The sequence below is a fragment of the Neofelis nebulosa genome, chromosome 15 (genome assembly GCF_028018385.1).
Source record: "Neofelis nebulosa isolate mNeoNeb1 chromosome 15, mNeoNeb1.pri, whole genome shotgun sequence".
Classification (NCBI taxonomy): domain Eukaryota; kingdom Metazoa; phylum Chordata; class Mammalia; order Carnivora; family Felidae; genus Neofelis; species Neofelis nebulosa.
In genome coordinates, this window is record NC_080796.1 from 38,502,099 (window position 1) to 38,526,537 (window position 24,439).

At 40.8% G+C, this 24,439-nt stretch overlaps 1 protein-coding gene across 3 annotated transcripts in view; it reads left to right on the top strand.

Annotated features, from left to right (window-relative positions):
* The window catches only part of KCNH1 (potassium voltage-gated channel subfamily H member 1), a 390,176-nt gene that overhangs the window by 13,930 nt on the left and 351,807 nt on the right, over positions 1-24,439 (top strand). For all 3 annotated transcript variants that reach the window (XM_058701734.1, XM_058701731.1, XM_058701732.1), the window contains exons 2-3: positions 13,823-13,946; positions 17,589-17,695. In XM_058701734.1, the coding sequence (XP_058557717.1) occupies positions 13,924-13,946; positions 17,589-17,695 (130 nt within the window). In that variant the 5' untranslated portion in view covers positions 13,823-13,923. The remainder of the gene's footprint in view (positions 1-13,822; positions 13,947-17,588; positions 17,696-24,439) is intronic.

Consider the following 24,439-nt stretch of genomic DNA (forward strand, 5'->3'; position numbering starts at 1 on the left):
TTTGGATTCTGTCTCCCTCTCTCTCTGCCCCTCCCCTGCTCATGCTCTCTCTCTCTCTCTCTCTCTCTCTCTCTCTGTCAAAAACAAGTAAACATTAAACAATTTTTAAAAAAATTAATTTCTGGTATGGATTTTATTTAGGTTCAGGCAAATCAAATTATTATTTTCTCGTCTTTGTCTAGTGCTTACGTATATCTTGTTCTCATTTATCTCAATCATTTTTCTATTGTTTTAAAAGAAAGAAAAAAATAATTTTACTCAAACTTGCTTTTTATAAGAGCACTGATAGATAGCCTTAGTAATCTTGTAGCAGTGAAAGTATCAGGAAGATATGTTCCCTTCTAAGAAAAATATCTCTAGTTATTAGAAGCATATTGTCAAATGTACACCACAGGCCTCCAAATAACCAGGGTTTGCAGGGAACAATACATTTGTGTGAACTGCTTGCTGAATGTAGCTTTTATCTGTGTGATTGCCCAGACTGAGTCACCTTTCTAAGCCATTGCTTTAGTTAGTTTCTCCTTTGTTACTTGTGGTAATTATGATGAAAAGTAATTTTCTAATAATTTCTCTTTAGAATATTTCTGTGTTATGCTTTATGGGCAGATGGTAAGTTTGGAATGATTTTGACCCATCTTACTTACTACAATGTGGTTTGGCTCATGGCCCCAATCAGCTGAAGAAACTTTACACTGGGTGGGAGGGGGTGTCTTTCAAATTTTAAGAGTATTTGTTTTTATTCTACAAATTGGAGGAAACTGTGTGGGCTGAGGAAGGTTGAATTTGGGAAACCTTACATTTCACTGCATTTGCTCTTACAGCTAAAGACCTTTAGGGGTAAAAAGGCATCAGAGGGAGGCAGTAGAATCTGGCTAATTTGCATCAAAGACCGGGAGACACAGGGAACTTTAGATGAGAGCCAATGAATAAATCATGGCAAGGGCAGCCAAGTTGAACCTACACGTTTTACTGAACAGTGTAGGAGGGACTTGATCAGTTCAGAGAATATGAATTTGGAAACAGGCTGTGTGCTTCAGAATGAGCCACTGGCTGGCTGGAAGTCTCACATTCTATCCGCAGAAGCTATCACGTACAGTCAAAAGCATATGTCTTACCCGGATTTTATAGATTCCAAAGACACATTTAGGCATTTTCTGTATATATAAACTGACCCACCAACATGTGATTTATTTCTACTATAGCCTCCCTTGACAACATGGTATACTTTTACATTAAAATGGCACATCATATCATGTCTCTAAAACCAGGCAATTCACTGAGCAAAAAGCCTGGTACGACATGGTTCACCCGAAATGTATCACTTTCCACTTAGTTAAGTTTAGAAGGTGTTTCTGTTATTTTTTAAAATTAAACTCAAGTTAGTTAACATACAGTGTTGTCTTGGCTTTAGGGGTAGAACCCAGTGATTCATCTCTTACATATGACACCTAGTGCTCATCCCAACAAGTGCCCCCCGCCCTGCTTAATGCCCATCACCCATTTAACCCATCCCCCACCCACCTCCCTCCAGCAACCCTCAGTTTGTTCTTTGTATTTAAGAGTCTCTTATGGCTTGCCCCCCTCTATTTTTATTTTATTTTTGCTTCTTTTCCCCTATGTTCATCTGTTGTATTTCTCAAATTCCACATATGAGTGAAATCATATGATATCTCTCTCTGCCTGACTTATTTCCCTTAGCATAATACACTAGTTCCATCCACATTGTTGCAAATGGCAAGATTCATTCTTTTTCATCACAGAACAGTATTCCATTGTATATATATACCACATCTTCTGTTTCTGTTATTTTTAAAGTGGCCTAGACTCTACAGAGTCCAGCATTTAGAGAAGTGATATTTCAAGTTAATGACTGGTTGATTACTCCACAAGGGTGGGTGATTGCAGGTTGTAGAGGCTTCATCTGATTTGTTCTTTGTTATGAATCTGGTTACTTAGTCAGATTTTATTGCTGCCGGAAGCATAGAAAACTAGTTTGCCTCCACTGAGATCCCTAGATCTGAAGTGACATTCACACAGCTCATTAGGGACAGTGCTGCCACTAGGACCCACCTTGTGGTTGTCCCCATGGCTGTTCTTTCAGACGGTGCTCTGGGGACCCTAGGGATTGCTGGGGAAGGGTGGATTAATAGGGTGTCTTTTACCCACCCCCTCCCCATTCTCCCATTAGTTTTAATTGTTGATGAGGTTCCTTGGTGCTTCTCTGTTTAATCTCGTGGCCTCTGTCCTACTTGGTGCCCTGTGCTTGTAGATTCTCCATATGGTGTCTCCAGATGTATAGCTCTGGGCTCACCTGGCAGCTCAGGGCTCCCAAGAGTGCAGAAGCAGATGCTTCTGGACCTTAAATGTGTAGGCCTGGGATTTGCATAGCATCCATTCTACCGCAGTCTGTTGGTCAGAGAAAATCACAGGCCCACCCAGATTTAAGGTGAGAGAACTAAATAATAAATAAGGGCATGAATGTGAGGAGGCATGGTTTATTGGGGGCTACCAGTATAATCTCAACTGACCGTACCAGTTGTCAGAGCCATGGGCCTGAGACATGTAAGGGGCTGGTCCCTACTAAAAGAAGAGAGAAGGTGAAAAGGCTTATAAAGCACCAGCAATGCTCTGGAAGGGATTGTATTGCCTCTTCCTTTGTAGGTATTTTATGAAGACTGTAACCAGTGATTGGTTTGATAGTGCCAGGAGGCAGGAAAGCAGATGACCTCTGAATAACCTTTGGTCTCTTGGAGCCTTGATCTGCGTCAATGTGTTGGAGAGCCTTTAACCTTTATCCCTCCAGATTTTTACCCAAGTGAAGACTCTCTGAAGGAGCCACATGAAGGTCAAAATACAGTATCAGATTTATAACTATTAAACTGGACAAGGGAACATGCTGCACACCTGTCTCCCTCCTCAAGCCTGGACTTTGGCCTCTAGACCATGAGTCACTGACCTACTCCTAGGCCAAGAAGCTGGAGATGACAGAACAGAGGGCTGCCACAAATGGGTTCTGAGAGAAGTAGTTCAGGCCCTGGCTTCCCCTACCACACCAGGCACAGGCAAGTCTGAGAGGTCAAGATGCTCAGAGTGGATTCCCCTTGCCCTTGAGATACCTATTGATAGCTTGATCAATCTACTTAGGCAGGTATAAATGAGGGGGTGAAGAAGGAGGTCAAAGTATTCATTTTTTTTTTTAATTTTTTTTCAACGTTTTTTATTTATTTTTGGGACAGAGAGAGACAGAGCATGAACGGGGGAGGGTCAGAGAGAGGGAGACACAGAATCGGAAACAGGCTCCAGGCTCCGAGCCATCAGCCCAGAGCCCGACACGGGGCTCGAACTCACGGACCGCAAGATCGTGACCTGGCTGAAGTCAGACGCTTAACCGACTGCGCCACCCAGGCGCCCCTCAAAGTATTCATTTTAACACTTCTTTCTGGGGATGGGTAGATACTCCTTTCTCTCAGTGGAAGCCCCAGGCATGGAAAGATAAATAGCTATTTATCATAAAAAGCTATTTATCATAAAAGCTATTTATCAAAGTAGAGCTTTATAGAGGTACTGTATTCTGCCAAATCTAGAGTCCTGGAGTACTACCAAGGACTTTGAGGGAGCTGCAGAATTTGTGAGCTATGGTTCTGCTGATTTCTGTTAAAGATTACTGCAGGGCATTATACAGTTAAGAGCATTGGCTTTAGTGTTTGTGATGGTTAATTTTTGTGTGTAAACTTGACTTGGTTAGAATATGTCAAGATATTTGGTCAAATATTTTTCTGGGTGTTTCTGTGATGGTTTTAGATGAGTGTAACTTTTCTATCAGTAGACTGAATAAAGCAGATTGCTCTCCCTACTGTGAGTGGGTTTCATCTAATCAGGTGAAGGCCTGAATAGAACAAAAGGCTGACTTTCCCCTTTTGTCTGACTACTTTTAAGCTGAGACATTAGTTTCTCTCTGCCTTTGGGTTTGAACTGAAACATTGGCTCTTCCTTGGCCTACACCATCAGCTCTCTTGTTTCTTAGGCATTTAGACTTGAACTGGAACTACACCATTATGTCTCTTGGGTCTCCAGCTTGCCAACTGCAGATCTTGGGACTTGTCAGCCTTTATAATCACATAGGCCAATTCCTTATCATAAATCTTTCCCTCTTTCTTTACATATATAAATACGCACACACATACACATACACACACACCTCCTATTGGTTCTGTTTCTGTGGAGAACACTGATACAGTGTTAGACAGTCCCAGCTCTACCAGACATATGACCTAGGGAAAGTTTCTTCGATTTACTAAGCCTTTGTACAATATCTATAAAAATGGATTAATACCAGTGTCTGTCTACCTTATGGAGTAATGATCCAGTGACTGTTAATACATGCAGTCTTGAAGGTGATGATGCCCTTTTCGCTGATGAAGAATGGCAGATATCCCAACATTTTCCAGTTTACAATCTCCAAATCACTTATACCCAGATCAGGCCAGTTCTGCGGCAGTCTGTTTTTTGATGTTTTGTTCATGCAGTGGGATACTTACCTAATTAAGTTTTGTTTGGCTTTGAAATAAATTTTCATATATTCAGCTTGGAAAATAGTAAATAATCCCAGAGTCATTTATGTTTGGATATGTAGTGCATGTCTCTCCATTTGACTAGAAAGTCCATGTCACTTCACTAGAGCCCTCTTCTTTGGCATTCTTCACCAGTGGGAACATAGCCAACCGCCTGGAGGAATTAAGACTTGGTTAAGCAAAAGTGCTGTCATGGGGTTCTTGCACCAGAATTTATTGCACTTTTTTTCAGGGGATTCCCACTTTCAGAACCTATCTCTTTTGCAGACATACTTCTGGAGGCATGGTAGCAAATTGACTCAGACCCACCTAGGTCCACTCCTTTATTTTATTTAACAAATCTTATCTCCCTCAGAAGCTCCCGCTCCACTCAACAGCAAAGGGAGATTATGAATATCCCAGTTAGTAGTATCTCCAGCTCTTCCATTTTAACTATTCTTTTTTTAAGGTGTTTATTATTTTTGAGAGAGAAAGAGGGAGAGGGGGGAGGGGCAGAGAGAGGGGGAGACACAGAATCCGAAGTGGGCTCCAGGCTCCGCACTGTCAGCATAGAGCCCAATGCGGGGCTCGAAGCCATAAGCCATGAAATCACGACCTGAGCCGAAGTCGGACGCTTAATCGACTGAGCCACCCAGGTGCCCCTTAACTATTCTTTTTTTTTTTTTTAATTTTTTTTTTTTTCAACGTTTTTTTATTTATTTTTGGGACAGAGAGAGACAGAGCATGAACGGGGGAGGGGCAGAGAGAGAGGGAGACACAGAATCGGAAACAGGCTCCAGGCTCCGAGCCATCAGCCCAGAGCCTGACGCGGGGCTCGAACTCACGGACCGCGAGATCGTGACCTGGCTGAAGTCGGACGCTTAACCGACTGCGCCACCCAGGCGCCCCTTAACTATTCTTTTTTAGGTGACTTAGTCTCTTGTGCTCAGAATCCAGTTCTGCCCTTCCCATTGCTTTTCCCCATGATGGTGTGTGGGGTGGAGGCAACAGAACTCGATGCCCTGCCTCAACCCAACACATACTCCCTTGTGTGTGTGTGTGTGTGTATATGTGTATGTGTGTGCATATGTGTCTGTTATGTGTATGTGTGTAAATGTGTGTGTGTGTATGTAACTTGATCCCATCTAGGCCCCCATTGACTGTGCAGCTCATCTCTGATATTTGCCTGAACCCCCAAGTGGGGCAGTTTGACACACAGCCTTTGGCTACTGGGTTGCTTCACTCCACTGTGATAACCATCTGCTTATGCAACTTCAGCACTAGTGGCATAGTTGGAAGCTTCTGGATCCTTTCCAGACCCATAAGAGCCGAGGCGGTGCTCAGGAGGCTAATACAGCCAGGTTTACTCTGCAGCACCTTTAAGTTGCCAGTGTGGTGTCCTCTCCACAGATGTCAGATGGGGATCCAGGCACAAAGTGTCCCCTCCTCTCCTGTCCCTTCTCTTCTATCACTGTGTGGAAGGAGTGCTGTTATAGAATAGGTCAGCATACTATGTTTTAAGAAGTGGGAAGTGATAATTTGCAAGTGAGGAAAGAGACAAAACATTGAAAAGTAGACAGAAGAGCCCAAACATTTAGATGAGAAACAATTGCTTCTACCCACATCAATATTTCCTGAGGACATCATTGTAGATCACAAGATAGAATCATGATATATGATAACAATAATGGCATTATTGACTCATCAATTAAAGGTCTTATTATACTTAGTATTTTTATAGGAAGGAACATTAATGTGTTACAAAGATTTTCATAGAAATGGTCTGATTTTAGTACTTAATGGAGTAAGAGAGAGATGATGTAATATGATGATTAAAAGCATGGATTTTGAAGTCCTGGATTCAAATCCTAACTCTAACCTGCTATGACTGACTGTGTCTGCAGAGGCTCAGTGTACTCATGAGTAAAATGATGAAATCCATGACACTTCCTTTAGTAAACTAATACCACCTCACAAAGATTGTTACAGTCGTTAAAAAACCCCACCTTAATATGTGATAAAGTCTCAGTACAGAGCCTGGCACAGATAACAATAAATGGTATACATTATTATTAATACCTGGAATATTGCCTATGTGGAATCTCTTAGTTTCTAATGATACATGTGATGTTATTTGTATAGGTAGCCCACAATTTATAAATAGATTGGATTTTGGAAGTCAATTTGCAGGTCAGTTATTTGTAGCTTAGGAATTGAAGGGAATCTAGAATATTCTCCCTTTCCAGCCAACCATAGTAGGATATACGTGTGTGCAAGGGAGAGGCAGGGGAAGGAGGAAGAATTTCTCTCCTGTTGGAGGCAAATGACTTTGTGACTAGGACTAGAATTCTTTCCTTCCTTCAGTCCACATCCTTCAGTAAAGAGGGAATTCCTAAATCTTCTATCACATAGTGACAAGGGAATCTTGCTCCCTGCCAACTATAATTTCTTGCTTGGGTTAACAGTGAGAGATAACTATTTTGGAATTTTGAAATCTATGATTGAGAAATCCTCTGACTGGATGATCAGTAGGTTGATGTTTCTATTCCTACACTACTTCCTATTTTTCTATTTCCTTTCTGAAGTCCAAGAAGATACTAGGAGACGTGGTTTTTCCCAGATAAGGCTGTTATCTGCACCCCAGGGACAATGGAAATGCTTGAGGAAGGGTGAGCACATTTCAGGGATGGCCAGAATGCAGTTATGGGAAATTGCAGTGATATCTGGAGCTTGAGTGTATCCTGTTCTCATTTTTTAGCAAATAAAAAAATTAATCAATAAGTTAATTTTTTCTGATTAAGTTCATTAAAAATTAAGAATATACATATTTTTATCAAAGTAATAGACATTCTTGGTTGAAAAAAATCAAACTGAAGAGCTTATGAAGAAAAAGAATCATCCCATGCCTTGTCCATTTGCCTATCCTGCTCACCAGAAGTCACATACTCTAATTTTAGCTGTTTCTTCTTATAGTTTCTGCCATGTCTCTAAATAATATGCATTACAGCTATTTCTAGATTTATCACTTTTAGCTATTAGCTGTTGACTTCAGTTAATTTAGCTGAGTTTTTATCTCACTTTATTTACTTTCTACCCTTTTCTCCTAATACAATTATTTTACTCCTTTATTGGTTATCTTTGCAACTTTAAGGAAAATCTTCCTTCCTTCCTTCCTTCCTTCCTTCCTTCCTTCCTTCCTTCCTTCCTTCCTTCCTCTCTTCTTCCTTCCTCCCTCTCTTTCTTCCTTCCTCCCTCTCTTTCTTCCTTCCTCCCTCTCTTTCTTCCTTCCTCCCTCTCTTTCTTCCTTCCTCCCTTTCTTCCTTCCTCCCTCTCTTTCTTCCTCCCTCCCTCCCTCTCTTTCTTCCTCTTCCTCTTTCTTTCTTTCTTTCTTTCTTTCTTTCTTTCTTTCTTTCTTTCTTTCTTTCTTTCTTTCTTTCTTTCTTGACAGAAGGAGAGAAAATGAGTATGAGCAGGGGAGGGGCAGAGAGAGAGAAAATCTCAAGCTGGCTCCATACCTAGCATGGAGCCCAACTTGGGGTTGGATCCCATGACCCTGGGATCATGACTTGAGCCAAATTCAAGAGTTAGACACTTAACTGACAGAGCCACCCAGGCGCTCCTATATACCTTTCTTTTTTATTATGTCACCACTAGACACCATCCCATGATTGTTCTCACTTCTCTCTCTCAACTTATCATTTGCATTTTCACAGTGTTGGAATTGATACAGTTATATTCAGATACTTATAGTTAAGTATTTCATGCCTTGACCATATGTTGGTTTTAAATATTGGATATTAATAAGGTGTTTACACTGTTGTGAGAGTGATAATGACATAGTGTGATTTGGTTTCCTTTCTTGCACAGCTTTTGTTTTCTTTGATGCTTCTAATTTTTCCTGCCTCTCTTCTCCAAATTATAATAACCATATTGACTTTTTATGTTGTTTCAGGTGATCAAGAAAGTTATCAGAACCTGACTTCCTCTTTCCCTAGATAACTCTCTTCTGGAACTTCTGTTCTCTGAACGATTCTGTGCTAAATCTTTCTATTAGCTTCCTTCCTGCTTTCTGTATTTAGAGCCACTCTTCCTTCTAGTTCACATGTTGTCTTCTTTCCTTACTCCTTCACTTTGCTGATACACATCCCCAAGTAACTTCCTGAGGAAGAATATGTGAGAAATAACTTTCCTAGCTCTTTGCACATCTGAATATCTTTATTCTACATTTGATTGTTTTAATTAAAAAAAATGTCTCTGGCTTTTTCTCATGTTGTTCTTTCTGCTGTTCCTGTTAGGAGTCAAATTGTTCCTCTTGGATTGGTCCTCTCTGTCTTATTTCTTTTTTATTTTCTTTTTTCTTTTTTAAAATTTACATCCACATTAGTTAGCATATAGTGCAACAATGATTTCAGTAGTAGATTCCTTAATGCTCCTTACCCATTTAGCCCATCCCCCCTCCCAAAACCCCTCCAGTAACCCTCAGTTTGTTCTCCATGCTTATGAGTCTCTTCTGTTTTGTCCCCCTTCCTGTTTTTACATTATTTTTGTTTCCCTTCCCTTATGTTCATCTGTTTTGTCTCTTAAAGTCCTCATATGAGTGAAGTCATAGGATTTTTGTCTTTCTCTGACTAATTTCACTTAGCATAATACCCTCCAGTTCCAGCCACGTAGTTGCAAATGGCAAGATTTCATTCTTTTTGATTGTGGAATAATACATATACACACCACATCTTCTTTATCCATTCATCCATCGATGGACATTTGGGCTCTTTCCATACTTTGGCTATTGTTGATAGTGCTGCTATAAACATGGGGGTGCATGTGTCCCTTTGAAACAGCATACCTGTATCCCGTGGATAAATGCCTAGTAGTGCAATTGCTGGGTCATAGGGTAGTTCTATTTTTAGTTTTTTGAGGAAGCTCCATACTGTTTTCCACGGTGGCTGCACCAGTTTGCATTCCCACCAACAATGCAAAAGAGATCCTCTTTCTCCGATTCCTTGTCAACATCTGTTGTTGCCTGAGTTGTTCATGTTGGCCATTCTGACAGGTGTAAGGTGGTATCTCACTGTGGTTTTGATTTGTATTTCCCTGATGATGAGTGATGCTGAGCATTTTTTCATGTGTCGGTTGGCCATCTGGATGTCTTTGGAGAAGTGTCTATTCGTGTCTTTTGCCCATTTCTTCACTGGATTATTTGTTTTTTGGGTGTTGAGTTTGATAAGTTCTTTGTAGATTTTGGATACCAACTCTTTATCTGATATGTGATTTGCAAATATCTTCTCCCATTCCGTTGGTTGCTTTTTAGTTTTGCTGATTGTTTCCTTTGCTGTGCAAAAGCTTTTTATTTTGATGAGGTCCCAGTAGTTCATTTTTGCTTTTGTTTCCCTTGCCTCTGGAGACGTGTTGAGTAAGAAGTTGCTGCGGCCAAGATCAAAGAGGTTTTTGCCTGCTTTCTCCTCTAGGATTTTGATGGCTTCCTGTCTTACATTGAGGTCTTCATTCCATTTTGAGTTTCTTTTTGTGTACGGTGTAAGAAAGTGGTCCAGGTTCATTCTTCTGCATGTCGCTGTCCAGTTTTCCCAGCACCACTTGCTGAAGAGACTGTCTTTATTCCATTGGATATCCTTTCCTGCTTTGTCAAAGATTAGTTGGCCATACGTTTGTGGGTCCATTTCTGGGTTCTCTATTCTGTTCCATTGATCTGAGTGTTTGTTCTTGGGCCAGTACCATACTGTCTTGATGATTACAGCTTTGTAGTACAGCTTGAAGTCTGGGATTGTGAGGCCTCCTGCCTTGGTTTTCTTTTTCAAGATCGCTTTGGCTATTTGGGGCCTTTTCTGGTTCCATACACATTTTAGGATCATTTGTTCTAGCTCTGTGAAGAATGCTGGTGTTACTTTGATAGGGATTGTATTGAATATGTAGATTGCTTTGGGTAGTATCGACATTTTAACAATATTTGTTCTTCCTATCCAGGAGCATGGAATCTTTTTCCATTTTTTTTGTGTCTTCTTCAATTTCTTTCATAAGCTTTCTATAGTTTTCAGTGTATAGATTTTTCACCTCTTTGGTTAGGTTTGTTCCTAGGTATTTTATGGGTTTTTTTTTGTGCAACTGTAAATGGGATCGATTCCTTGATTTCTGTTTCATTGTTGGTGTATAGGAATGCAACTGATTTCTGTGCGTTGATTTTATATCCTGCAACTTTGCTGAATTCACGGATCAGTTCTAGCAGTTTTTTTGTGGAATCTTTTGGGTTTTCCTTGTAGAGTTCCATGTCATCTGCGAAGAGTGAAGGTTTGACTTCCTCCTGGCTGATTTGAATGCCTTTTATTTCTTTGTGTTGTCTGATTGCAGAGGCTAAGACTTCCAATACTATGTTGAATAACAGTGGTGAGAGTGGACATCCCTGTCTTGTTCCTGACCTTAGGGGGAAAGCTCTCAGTTTTTCCCCATTGAGGATGATATTAGTGTTGGGTTGTTCATATATGGCTTTTATGATCTCGAGCTATCCTCCTTTTATCCCTATTTTCTTCAGGGTTTTTATCAAGAAAGGATGCTGTATTTTATCAAATGCCTTCTCTGCATCTATTGAGAGGATCATATTTCTTGTCCTTTCTTTTATTGATGTGATGAATCACGTTAATTGTTTTGTGGATATTGAACCAGCCCTGCATCCCAGGTATAAATCCTGCTTGGTCGTGGTGAATAATTTTTTAAATGTATTGTTGGATCTGGTTGGCTAATATCTTGTTGAGGAATTTTGCATCCCTGTTCATCAGGGTGTCTTATTTTTTTAAAAAATATTTCTTGTGTTTTTCTGTGCTACTCTCTGCAAGACTTTATCTTCTAACATTTACATTGAATTTTTAATTACTCACTTTTAATTTACAGGAGGTCTTACATGTTCTCTTATTTTTTTTTTCTTTGTCATCCTGTTCTTGTTTTATGGATGTAATATCTCTTGAATCTCTCTAAGGATGCTAATTGGGGATCTTTTTTTTTTTTAAAGTTCTTTTTGTTTCCTGTATTATTTCTGCTTCTTCCATAGTCTTTTTTTTCCTGTTTTCTTTTCCTCTAATTTTTGTGGATTTTTACCTTTTTAATTCATTTAATTTTATTTTAATGGTGCCTAGAGAGGAGAGAAAATAAACACAAGCAGTCAATTATTATCTATAACTGGCTCTTATTCCCTCTTAACACATAGCTTTAGTGGGGCACTAGCCATGAAAAAGCTCACTCAGTTTTCTCCAACTGCTCTAAGTCTTTGAAGTAAATTACTGACAATTTTACTCAACAAGAGAGATAGTTAAACTGACTGGACTTCATATACACTCAGGGGTGATTTAGTGAATGTTGTGCTTTTTTTAAAGGCTTAGTTGTTCTTTTCAAGAAATGTGAATTATTCGGGAAGAAAAGACCAACATATAAAGAGTTATTCTGTCTTCAGAACAAAGTCGAAAATCTTTGACAGTCAAGACCCATCCCAGTCTGGTATTTGGGCTCATTCTCCAATCTTCCTGACTGACCTTTGTTTGTCTACACCTGTCTTTATGTGTTCCATGCTGTCAGATCTTTGCTCATGTTGCTTCTCAGCCTGGAATGTTCCCTTCCTCCCACAGCCTTACCAAAGGCAGGCATCATATTTTCGTTTCTCTAAATATTGTTTTTGTATCATACATGTTAGGCATTCACAATGTTTGAATGAGTCTTACTCATCTTTCCAGACTAGAACAAGTTCATATATGACCCCTCTGAGACACAATTCTTTGCCTACCTTGGAGTTAATCAGTTTGTTACTGCTTTCTTCAGTTGGTTGTGCACATCTTCTTGTCCTGATAAGTTCCTGGAGTGCATGGACCATATCGCATCAGGCTGGATATCTCCAGGGTCTTATAAGGTGGTTGGTACCTAGTGGGCACTCAACAAGTATTCATGACTATATGGGAGAGACAGAGGGAAAGACTGGTTGTAGATTTTCAATAAAAGCTTATTTATAAATTTAACAGGTTTATAGATTAACTTCATGAAAGTTGTGTTTTATGTTCCTTTTAAATAGATGAAAACATTCTCAAAAGTAGATTACTGTATTTAGTTATTTCTCCTCCCTTTCATTCCTCCACTCCTCCCCACGTAGATAGGAAGGATGGTTACCCATGTTGTGAATAAATAATAAATGCTGTACTAGAACAAAATTAACCTCCCAATTAAATGAAGACATTATATGTCACTACTGTTTCACTCTATCCAGTACACATACACAAACAAACCCCCATCAGTTTACAATAAAGAAGGGTTTGTGCATGTTCTTTCTTTTCTTGAGGAAAGGGTAAGTATTCTGTGGAGAGGAGAGAGCCAAGCTAAAAATGATTATATTTAAATTCTGGATGTTATTTGCTTAATTTAAGGTCTTAATTTAAGGTCTTGAAGAGAAAAAAAGGGACAGTTGATAGAGCACAGAAAATACTGAAGGCTTTTGATTTTCAGAAATGTGGGAAGTGATGAGAACCCACTGAGCAGCCATACCTGCTGACTTCATCCCTGCATCTGAAGTGAACGTGGGCTGGTGGTCAGTGAAAGAGCTCTGACACGTGGCGTCTGCTGCTACAAAAATCTCAAAATCAACAAGAAACCTTTTGCCATCTCGAGCCTCTTGATCAGGTTCTGCAAGGCTCTAGTATGGGGGGGGGGGGTGTCTAGTCACTTCCTTACCAAGAGGAGGGCTATCTGGTGTGCTTCTCGAGGCAATCCTCTGTCTCTCTTCCTCTGCCTCCTAAGAAGACTGTCTCCTCTTAGGATGGGTAAATGCTACTCAGGGTCAACAAGGCCAACGTGTAGCTTTTGGCTAAAAGACTGATAAGGCTAAGATGCTAGATGGAGCCCAGAAGAAATTCCTTTTATGTTCTCTCTTGCTCCATAGTACCAGTGTACATTCATTGAGATTAGTTAGAACTTGAATGTATCTCCTGGGAATCACTGGATCTCTGCAAGATTCATCGGTTGGTTGGTTAAGTATGCTTCCTTGGCTAACTTCTTCTTGGACTATAATAACATTAGCATTTGGATTCCAAATATTCAGCTCTAAAGGACTGTTCTTTTGTATTCTGCACAGGGCCATTTTCCTGTCGAAGAGACTGTTTTAGAGGGAAGTAAAGATACCTGGATTGGTTGACATTATTAATATCCTCATTGAATCTCAACTAATGTCTTGCCTCATATGCCCTTTTCTTTTCTTTTCTTTTCTCCTTCTTTTTTTTTTTTCTTAACAGATACTAATTTTGTGCTGGGGAATGCCCAGATAGTGGACTGGCCTATCGTGTACAGCAATGATGGATTTTGCAAGCTGTCTGGCTATCACAGGGCGGAAGTGATGCAAAAAAGCAGTACCTGCAGGTATTTATGTTTGGGGTTGTTCTGTTGACCAGTCTATCCTGGTATTTTCTGGAAAAATAAAAATGGCTTACTTGGTGTGGGATTTGCCTTTCTCTCATTTAATGTTTATACGGGAATGTTTATGGTAATATTACCTCTAGTTCACGCAATATGCTGGGAAATCCAAGAAGCCTTAAAGCATGGTCTGTACAAAATGAAGGACTTGAAGTCACTGAGGTGTGAGGGAGGGGTGCTAGAAAAACTCAGGAAAGTCATTTTCTTTATAAAACAGGAATTCAAAAGTTTGTGAGATGTTACATGATTTGAAAGATGATTAAATAAAGTTAAATGAAAATGAAATAAAATTTTAGATGAGTAAATTAATTTTTTAAGATTTATTTATTTATTTATTTAGAGAGAGATAGATTGAGAGAATCTCAAGCAAGCTCTGTGCTGTCAGCACGAATTGTGAGATCATGACCTGGGCTGAAACCAAGGGTCAGACACTTAGCTGATTGAGCCACCCAGACACCCCAATGATTAAATTAATTTAAAAAAATACATGACTATTTGAGAAGAATCACTATGATGTTGGAAACAAGGACTTTGTTCATAGGGCTTTTCACCAGAAAAGGGGAAGAGAGCTAGGATTTTGTTGCCTTCTGAATCATTCTGTCACATCTCCGGTCACAACCTCAAAGACAGAGGCAAATGATGCTAACAGTGCACATAGCCTATGCATTTGACCGGGTTACTAACCAGGCTGTACCCTTGAGCTGTGGTGCTAGAAACACTCTTTTAAAGCACCTTCACGGTGTGGAGCAGAGCAGAGCAAGCAGAGTAGAGCCTGTCCCTGGCCGTGCCAGACGCCCCCCTGCACTGCCCTGGCAAGGTCTTGGCTCAGCACAGCCTTGGGCTTCTCTCACTCCTTGCCTTCTTCGGAGTCTTCTGTCTTCAGTGGTGTTTGCATTAAGTGGAATCGTTTTCCCAGACCTGCCAGATCAAGAAAGCAACTCCTCTCTGAAGGGTGGCAAAACCTGTCTGACACAGGCATAGTCTTTGGTTTGCATTTTGATGATATTAAATCAGCCATGTAACTAGTTTGGTGAAGAGTATTAAATGCTTTGAAAATACCATTTTCTTATATTTTAGGTGTTTTGGGTCTGGGAAATGGGAAATGTAAGATTCCCCTTCTTCCCTCAAAGATTTGGAAATTATGGCTCTTAAATACTGCCATAAAATTCTGTTATATTTGTGGTTCTCCTCATAAGCATCTACATCCATATCTGCGTCTACATCGGTATATACACATATACAATAGGAACAAATCGGGAGAGTTAGCTTCACTTTTTGGTGTGACTGAAGCAGCGTTTCCTTCCCTTCTTGCTTCTTATTGGCTATAATCAGACACTTAAGTTAGCCAACTTTTTTATGCACAACTGTAGGAAACGTATTTAATTCTCTCAAAGTGTCCCCTCCCTAACAATAAAGTAAACATGCCGTTGTGCTCACTGTATTCCTAATGGCTCAGGAACCTCTTTTGCTTATTTCTTGCATTGTAGGCATATGAAATCTAATGTCCAGGTAAAGGAAACTTATGGCTACCATTATATTACAGTACATAAGACTGATGGAAGCTGGGAGTAATTATGGCACTTCACTTATTTCAAGTCTCCATTTTACAGGGATTCATTTTACCTTGTGAAGGAAACTGCCAGCATGTATACCATCATGTCACGTAAATGGGGGTCACTTATCTAGCAAATTAACTCAGAGAAAGTGGCAGAAAGCTAAAAAGGCAACTGGCTATATAAGATGGTCCCAGAGCTCCGTTTTTACCTCCTAGGAGAAGTCCTCTTGTTCTCAGGCAGGGCTAATTTAGTCTTGATCTAGCCATCTTTTTAAAGGTAATTCAACAAGCTCAGTTGTCTGTTTTCCTGATTCATAGATGAAAAGCAGAGTGCTGCATGAGAGAAGCACAAGGTGAACCATAGATAATAATGTCTCTCAGTGGGCTGGGAAGGGACATAATAACACAAGTGACACAGAATTTATAAAGTCAACAGCTAGGGCACATTTTTTTTTTATAGAGTGCTGGCAAGCAGAAGCCTACAGTAAGCTCAAGGCTGTTCCAGTATGAGGCCAAGCGAAGCATTGGAGTTGATGGTTGCCTCTGAGGTTCTTTGTAGCTCTGAAATTCTAAGATTCTGTGATTCAAGGCATCAAGAGAAAGTTGGATTGCATTCCGCGTGCACAATTTTGGAAGATGGGATTGTTTAGGAACACACGCCACTGCTTCCACATTACCCGAGATTCAGAGGCTGGGCGTTGGTGTCCTTCTTTTCTGGTCACATGCAGGCCTGAGGTGGTCAGGAGTGGCTTTTCCCTCCCCATTGAGAGATGGCTTTTGTCCTCTTCCATTTTGTTAGTGTCCCGTGCCATGGTTTACTCCACCTAGTTGGGGTGTGTCTTATTCCTAGAGGGACAAATCTTGGTCTTCAGACCATATTCATGGTGGTGCCCAGGAAAATGGACAGTCCTGGCAGTTTTCAGGCCTCTGCTAAGAACCAGTATTAGTCGGTAGGAATATCTACTACCTAGAGGTTTTCTCTAATTTTCTTCCATGTTACTTATCTCCACCACCCCCACCCCACCTTAGTCTACTTTTCTCCAAGTGTGAGCAGTACTAAGAGTTACAGGATTTTATCATTTCAATTTTTTAAACCTGGTGCTTTTTTGGGGGTGGGCTGGGATGGGGTGGGTAGGAAACAGAGCTTCACAGACAGTGGCTGAATCTTCTGTTTCTTTCCTCAGCTCTGCCTTAATGTTTAGAGCATCAAATTGCACCCTTTGGTGCAATTCTTTGGCTGATGAATTTCCGTGATTCTTTTCCCATTCTTTTGTTTATTTTGTTGGGAATTAGAAGAGGAAAAATATATGGCCCACATTTATTCTCCATCTTTCCTGGGAAGTTTCGCTGAGTTGTATTTCTAAAATGTAAATCTGATTATGGAACTGTCTTGCTTCAAACCTCCCAGTGTTTGCTCCCTCCACCCCATTGCTTTCAAGATAAAGTTTAAATGACTTCACATGGCTTGTAATGCCATGTGCTCCTTCATGATTTGGTCTGTGCTTTTATTTCTATGTTATCTGTTGTGAAATCTCCCCACCTTGTGTATATTCCAGTCACACTGAACTGAACTACATTCAGGTTCCAGAATTAACCTCACTCTTAATCTCTGTGCCTTTGCATATGCTCTTCTTTTACCTGGAATGTTTTTTCCCTTCCTCTTCTCATTAATTTCTACCTGCTCTTTAGATTTCATATGCCTCTACCCTGGGAAGCCTTCACTGACCACTCTGTGCCTGTATTCTGTAATTCCAAAAGTGTTGGTCATACTGTTTCCTGATCCACACTTTTCTGGGTGTCTTCCTTATTATACTGTTCATTTTTGGGGGGCAGTGGTAGAGTGCCAGTCACAGTTGAATTAGTGAAGCTTTCTTGATTGAATGAATGTTTCCATTTGTGTGTGTGTGTGTGTGTGTGTGTGTGTGTGTTCATTTCACATATCACAGTGCTGGGTATAGGAAACATATTTAACATATGATGGTACAATAGTCAGTATTTGTGGAACTAACTTCAGCTTTTTGGTTGATTTGCAGTTTCATGTATGGGGAGCTGACTGATAAAGACACAATTGAAAAGGTTCGACAAACATTTGAGAACTATGAGATGAATTCCTTTGAAATTTTGATGTACAAGAAGAACAGTGAGTATTAAGACCATCCTGAACCATACCTTTATTTATGCACTTGGGATAGTAAAAGAGGTCCTGTTCCTTTGTTACTGTCTTGCATTTTCTTTTCCTCCATCAGCTGAGTGTTGTTACCTGAGGCTGTTGTGTCTGTTTTGAATAAAAGGTTTGGATTGCCGAGTTACCCTGATCCTTATGGAACATTTGAACTTGTCACCGACCAATTAAGACTTCTTGATCTCTTTTTCTGCCAAGTTGGTGTTTTTCCTGTATGGTGAGCTGTTGGCTCAAGGCACTTGTAGACTTTAAGCCTTCTTGGGGGAAAGGAAGACGTGGGACAGTGACTCTGGCCAGATCCTCTTTGTATTTGTCTTCCGTAGTACCTAGCACAGTAGGTAACACCATCAGATGCCCTATTAGGTGAAGGGGATTAAGAGTACACTTATCTTGATGAGCACTGAGTAATATAGAGAATTGTTGAGTTACTATGTTGTATGCCTGAAACTAATATAACATTGTATGTTTAACTATATTGGAATTAAAAAAAAAAAAAAAGAGTTTCTGAATAGGGGAGGCTGAAGGGGTTGAGTGTCCCAACTTCAGCTCAGGTCGTGATCTCACAGTTCGTGAGTTCAAGCCCTGTGTCGGGCTCTCTGCTCTCAGCACAGAGCCTGCTTTGGATCCTTGTCCCTCTCACTCTCAGCCCTTGCTCTGCTCACATTCTCCTCCTCTCTCAAAAATAAATAAAACATTAAAAAAAATACAGTTTCTGAATAGAGTTCTTCTGATGACCCCAGCTTTCCATCAGAGACAGTATTAATATTCACAGTGGGGTGTTAATATGTATTTGTTTTTGCTACGATACTTCCTCAAAGTGTATTAATGAAGAATTTACATCAATAGCCATACACAGCTTAAAACTTGCTTTTCTCTTAGGAGGTTTCCTGTTGAATGGGGATTAGCTATGTTAGAAGTATGGAAACGTGGGGCATGTGGTCATAGCAGAGCTGCAGAGATGTTAAATAGTACTTTGCTTTTGTTTTTAAAAAACGATTTTGTCTGTAAAGCATTCTGTTCTTTATGTAGGATTGAATGGTAGGTCATAGGTTCAATACAATGTTTCCCGCGTGGCCCAGATAGCACATGAAGATAAGTGTTTATTTTGGTGGCATTCAGAGTGATGCATTTTGCTCTGGAAAGCAAAGGGCACATGTTGCTTTTATCTGGAAGGTGCTGGGACTTTTCTTCAGTTCTGCAAGTGTTGGACCAGTCAGCTGAGAGGACTGTTTGTTTGGTGGCCTGTGCTGGTGCTGATCTGAGAGACTGCCTCAGGGCATCAATGAATCCAAGAGGGTTGTTCCTGTAGCTTTGATGCTAATGTGGCTCCTTGTTCCATCTCCCTCTTTCAGCCAGTAGCTCTTGTTCCTACCTCGCTATTAGGCAGGAGAGGAGCGGGGTGAAGACTGTGAATGGCTCTGTGCTGATGGGGAACACAACCCAAAGCACGAGCTCTTACAGGAGCACACTGGCCTTCTCCTCTGCACATGTGCCCTGAGCTAATGGAGTCAGTTTAAGGTTTTCCACACTGGGAGCCTTTCGTACGGAACAGTGTGGATTTCCCCTTGACACAGAATACCAATTGGGTAGGTGTATCACAAAAATAATGCTTTGCATTTATATTTTGCTTCAGAGTTTTCAACCTTTGTTAGACTATGCATTTAACTTGTTCAAATTATATGTGTTTGGCACAGAAAGGAGAGAAAGGGGAACTTACTTTAAATGGAGTCAGTGATTTCACTTGCTAGCCCCGTCAGGGGGTATGTACTCCAGAGGGGGTATGCAATGGCAAGGGGGACGCTTGCTGTTCCCTCAGCTGCCTCCCGGGCTGAAGGCCTTGTATTGCGAGCATCTCATTGCACTGAGGGTGACTCTATACTTCAGGTAGACATGGCCCACATATGTGTGCCAATTAGTTCAACTATTGTTCTACCAAGGAATGAGCATCTCTTCCCTCCTTTCAGGTTGTGGTAGGCTTATTGAGAGCTGTGTGCCCGTCTCCAGCGGGGCACGTCAGCCTAGCATGGGACTTTACTTCCTGAGTGGTGGTAAGGAATTTTCAAGAGTAATTTGGTCATTTGAAATTTTTACCTTACCCTTTGACTTCAGAAAATAGACTCTGTAGAAGGTATGATTCCACTCTATTTTAAAATGTTGATTCTCTAAGCCCCATACAGTAGGCATGGCTGATGTTATGGATATCCATTGTATAAGAAGTTAAAGTCCTTACTCAGGGTCATGTGGAGCCAGGACCTGGTTTCCAGTACTTGTTCCAAGGCCATTCTTCCAAGACTGGGACTATCTAACTGTGGGTACAAGGCAGGGCCACCATATATGGTTGTGCAGGCTACGCCCTACATGGGGGGAGGGGGTGGCAACTGGAAACCAGCTTGTGGTTTGTGTGCCGAATCCTCCGTGCACCCTAGCCTAGCGTTACATCTGTGCTGAGGGAGGAGCTTCTCTTTCTGATTTATACAAAAATGTCTAGAGGGCCAGTGGGGGGTTCCATAAAAGGCTAGGCCTGTATGTAAAACATGCAGCACGAAATGCAGATAGTGGTGGTTTCTTCCTAGGAACCTGTTCACCAGCCCTCTTCCCCCCCCCCCCCCCACCCCCCAATCCCATCCTGTCCTAAGGAATTTAGAAACTTTAAATTATTTATTAAGCCTGGGAATTTTATATTTGCACTGAATTCTGTGCTTTTTTTTTTAACCGCTTTTTTATTGACCTGCTACTCTATGTCAGACACAGGCTTTATGCTAGGGATGTGGTTATGAAAAGACAGACACAGCCTCTGCCTGTACAACAGACGGTACAAAGCCCTAAGTGGTTTTTTGTTGTTGTTTGTTTGTTTTTAATATTCATTTATCTTGGGGTGAGTGCAAGTGGGGAAGGAATAGAGAGAGAGGGAGAGAGGATCTGAAGTGGGCTCTGTGCTGACAGGCTGACAGCAGTGAGCCTGATGTGGGGCTCGAACCCACGAGCTGTGAGATCATGACCTGAGCCAAAGTCGGATGCTCAATGAACTGAGCCACCCAGGTGCCCCCCTCCTTTTTTTTAAATACTTACTTCCTAAGTGTGTGTGTGTGTGTGTGTGTGTGTGTGTGTGTGTTTTGATGGTGACACCATTTGGAGGAGGTCACTGAACCCTAACTTAGGAGGGCAGGGAAGGAAGTCTTCCTAGCAGACAGGAAATCATGCAGAAACTGAGGGAGGGTGGGAGTTAGGCAGAGGGAAGGGCAAAGAGTAGCCAGGTCTGATGAAAGGCATGTGGTGAGAGCAAGCACTGAAGTTTCAAGAGACCCGAAGCAGGGCTTCTCAGACTTTGACATGCATAAGAAACCACCTGCACACTGCAGTGCTAGTTGTGGTCAGTAGGCCTGTGAAAGGGTCTGAGCCTCTGCTCCTAGGTGATGCCAGTACTGCTGTGCACGTATCACATGCTGCACAGCCAGGACAGAGGGCAGCTATAGTGAAAACTGACCTCCATGCCTATAGGGTGTGTCTCCTGCACGGCTGGATCCCCTGTACCCAGCACAGTGCCTGACACACAGCAAATGCTCCCCCCAAACTCATGGAGTAATTACATAAACATATACACTGAAAAGGGGTAACCATTGAGGCTGGAGAGGTTTGGAGGGACCAGGAACATAGGCACATTATGAGTTTAGAATTCGCCTTAAGAACACTGGTTGAGATAGAGGGTGGGGGTGAGGGGTGTTAAATATATAACCAGATTTACATTTTATAAAGATGACTCCAGTAGAGTGGGGGAGATGGAATGGAGCATAGGAAACTGGAGGTCGGGGACCCACTTAGGAATGATACCCCCCTCCCTTGACGAGATGGTTGCAGCCTGCTGGGGGAGGGAGGAAGAGGCAGTTATGAAGGAGAGAGATCCAAGGATGTCTCCTCCAGGACTGGGGAGGACTGAGTGTGGGGACTTCATCAGTGGTGCCCACTGACTGGCTCTCCCCTCTGTCTGCTTGGCCCCGGGTGGTGCCCAGGAAGTGGGAAGCACTGCGTTTCCTGTCAGGAACTCTACATCTGACCTGAGGTAGAACATGCCCAGTATGTAGCAGAGAGCGCAGTTAAAAGAGGTGCTCTGTGAATGTTTGTTGAGTGACTTTGAAAGGGCTTGGTAGTTACCAAGAAGCAGATGAGTGAAAGAAGCATTTGATTCAGAGAGAGGGTATCAGAGCCGAGGTGGGAGCAGCGTGGGGCTGAACTGACCAGCGATGCCCTCAAGGAGCAGACTGAACAGAAATGGGCGGGAGGAGAGGAGGGAGGAGACAAAATGTCTGGTTCAATAGACTGAAACTCTCAGCATTTTAAAGCAGTGTAGAATCCCACAGGAGAAAAGTCACCCCTGTTGAGATTTTTAGCTGTGAAATGTCATCATGTAGAAGAATTTATATTTTGTTTCTCTGATTTTTAAATTGAATCATTTTTACTATGAGAAACACATGAAGATATGAAGAAAAACAATTGCCCCAAAGACTTAGAGAAATACTACTATGCTATTAACATTTTGGCGTGTTTAGGTTTTTCTTGCACATGATACATAATTGAGATTTTGATGTGTATTTATTCTTTCTTTCTTTCTTTCTTTCTTTCTTTCTTTCTTTCTTTCTTTCTTTCTTTCTTTCGCGTGCATGAATTGGGGGAGGGGCAGAGGGAGAGAGAGAATCTCAAGCAGGCTCTACACCCAGCGTGGAGCACAGCAGGGGGCTGTGGGATCATGACAGGAGCCGAAATCAAGAGTCGGAAGCTGAACTGACAGACCCACCCAGGCGCCTCTGACGTGTGTACAACTTGAAGTCATACATACATCAATCTTTTATCATAAAAATGTCCTCATTAAAATTCCCCATAAATATAATTTAGAAAAGAATTTCGTTAATACTTCTTCCATTGTTGGATATTTATGAGGCTCTAAACTTTATTAAACACAGTGCCAAAGTGGGTATCTTCATGTAAAGGTATTTATTGACATTCTGAAATATTTCCTAGAAGTTAAGAATTACACTGTCAGAGAATGTGAACTAAGGTTCCTGAGACACTTTGCCAAACAGTGTTTCAGAATTGAACCCATTCCCAAGTTCACTTGCAGATTTTGAGTCTGACTCATTGTACTACACCAGCACTGCAGTATAACTTTCAATTTATCAAATTGCCTACAATTAAATTTTTTTTGTTTAATGAGTATTTTTAATGCTAGTGAGACTGAAGTATTTTTTCCTATTTATCTTCCATTTAAAATGATCATTTCTTTGTTAATTGTTCAGTTTCTTTGCTCATATATTCTATTTAATTCTGGTGATTTTCTTATTGGCTTTTTTAGTAAACTCGTAATGAGTTGCTTTTTTTCCCTCTCTCTCATTCTTTACTAGTATTTGCAAGGACAGCCTTGTAGAAAGAATCTTCTGTTGATAAGCATTAATGTTTGTCCTCCTTTTTAGGAATTGGGAGTAATTAGCAAAAGGCTTCCTGGTGTGCTTTGGAATGAATGTGTGGAATACTATTAAATATCTTCAAGGATGGATTATTTGAAAGATTTCTTTCTATCTGTTGGCCAGCCTGACGAACAAACCCAGTCATTTTAGTAGTGCTATGTGTTTTGTATTGTTACTTCACTCATTCACAGTATGTTGGATAATTTTGTTACATCAATGACAATCATTAATGAACTCATTCAGTAAATATTTGGGGGGTCGCTCTTGTGCTAGTCACATAGTTTTTCCATTTTTCAAACAAGAAAATCATGAAGTATGAGCTCTGAGTGAAAGCAGGACACTCTGGGTAACTCTCCACAGCATGTGACTGACCTCACAATTTGTGGTGTGGCAGGTGGCCTCATGTTTGAGACTTCTAGATCAGCTTCTCCATTAGAGAAGCTGAGGAAAAGGCTTCTTACTGTGGTTGTGCCAAGCCAGCAGGGAGAAGTTGCCAGCCAAATACTTATTGATTACCTACTGTAGGCCTATGGGTTTGAGCCAAAGGGATCCAGGTATAAGAAACTGACTCTGCCTTTAAGGAGGTTACAATCTAGTTGTGGAGAAATCTAATAGAAAAACCATCATATTTTGCCTAGTTTTCTAACGGATTGTCTTTCATTTATTCAGTGCTAGGAGCTCTTTATATGTAAGGGATATTGATTCAATGTTGAAAAATATTTTTCTTATTTAAACATGTTTTCTTTTTAATTATATTTTTTATACCATTTATAAGTAAAATGAATTTATGTCACTATTTTCCTTTATGGTTCTTTATATATGTTTATATATAAAGCTTTATATGGAGCTTTATATATGTTTAGGAAGCTCTTTTCCTTACCTAAATGATAAAAATATTCTTCCTTTTTTCCTTCTGGTACCTTTATAGCTATGTTAGAATATTTAAAACATTAGGGCGCCTGGGTGGCTCAGTCGTTTAAGCGTCCAACTTTGGCTCAGGTCATGATCTCATGGTCCATGAGTTTGAGCCCTGCATTGGGCTCTGTGCTGACAGCTCAGCTCAGAGCCTGGAGCCTGCTTCAAATTCTGTGTCTCCCTCTCTCTGCTCCTACCCTGCTCACACTCTTTCTCTATCTCTCAAAAAATAAACATTTAAAAAAATTTTAATTTAAACATTAAATATGTATTTTTATGTATTACGTGACGTAGCAATCTCAATTTATTTTCCACATTGCTTATTCAGTTG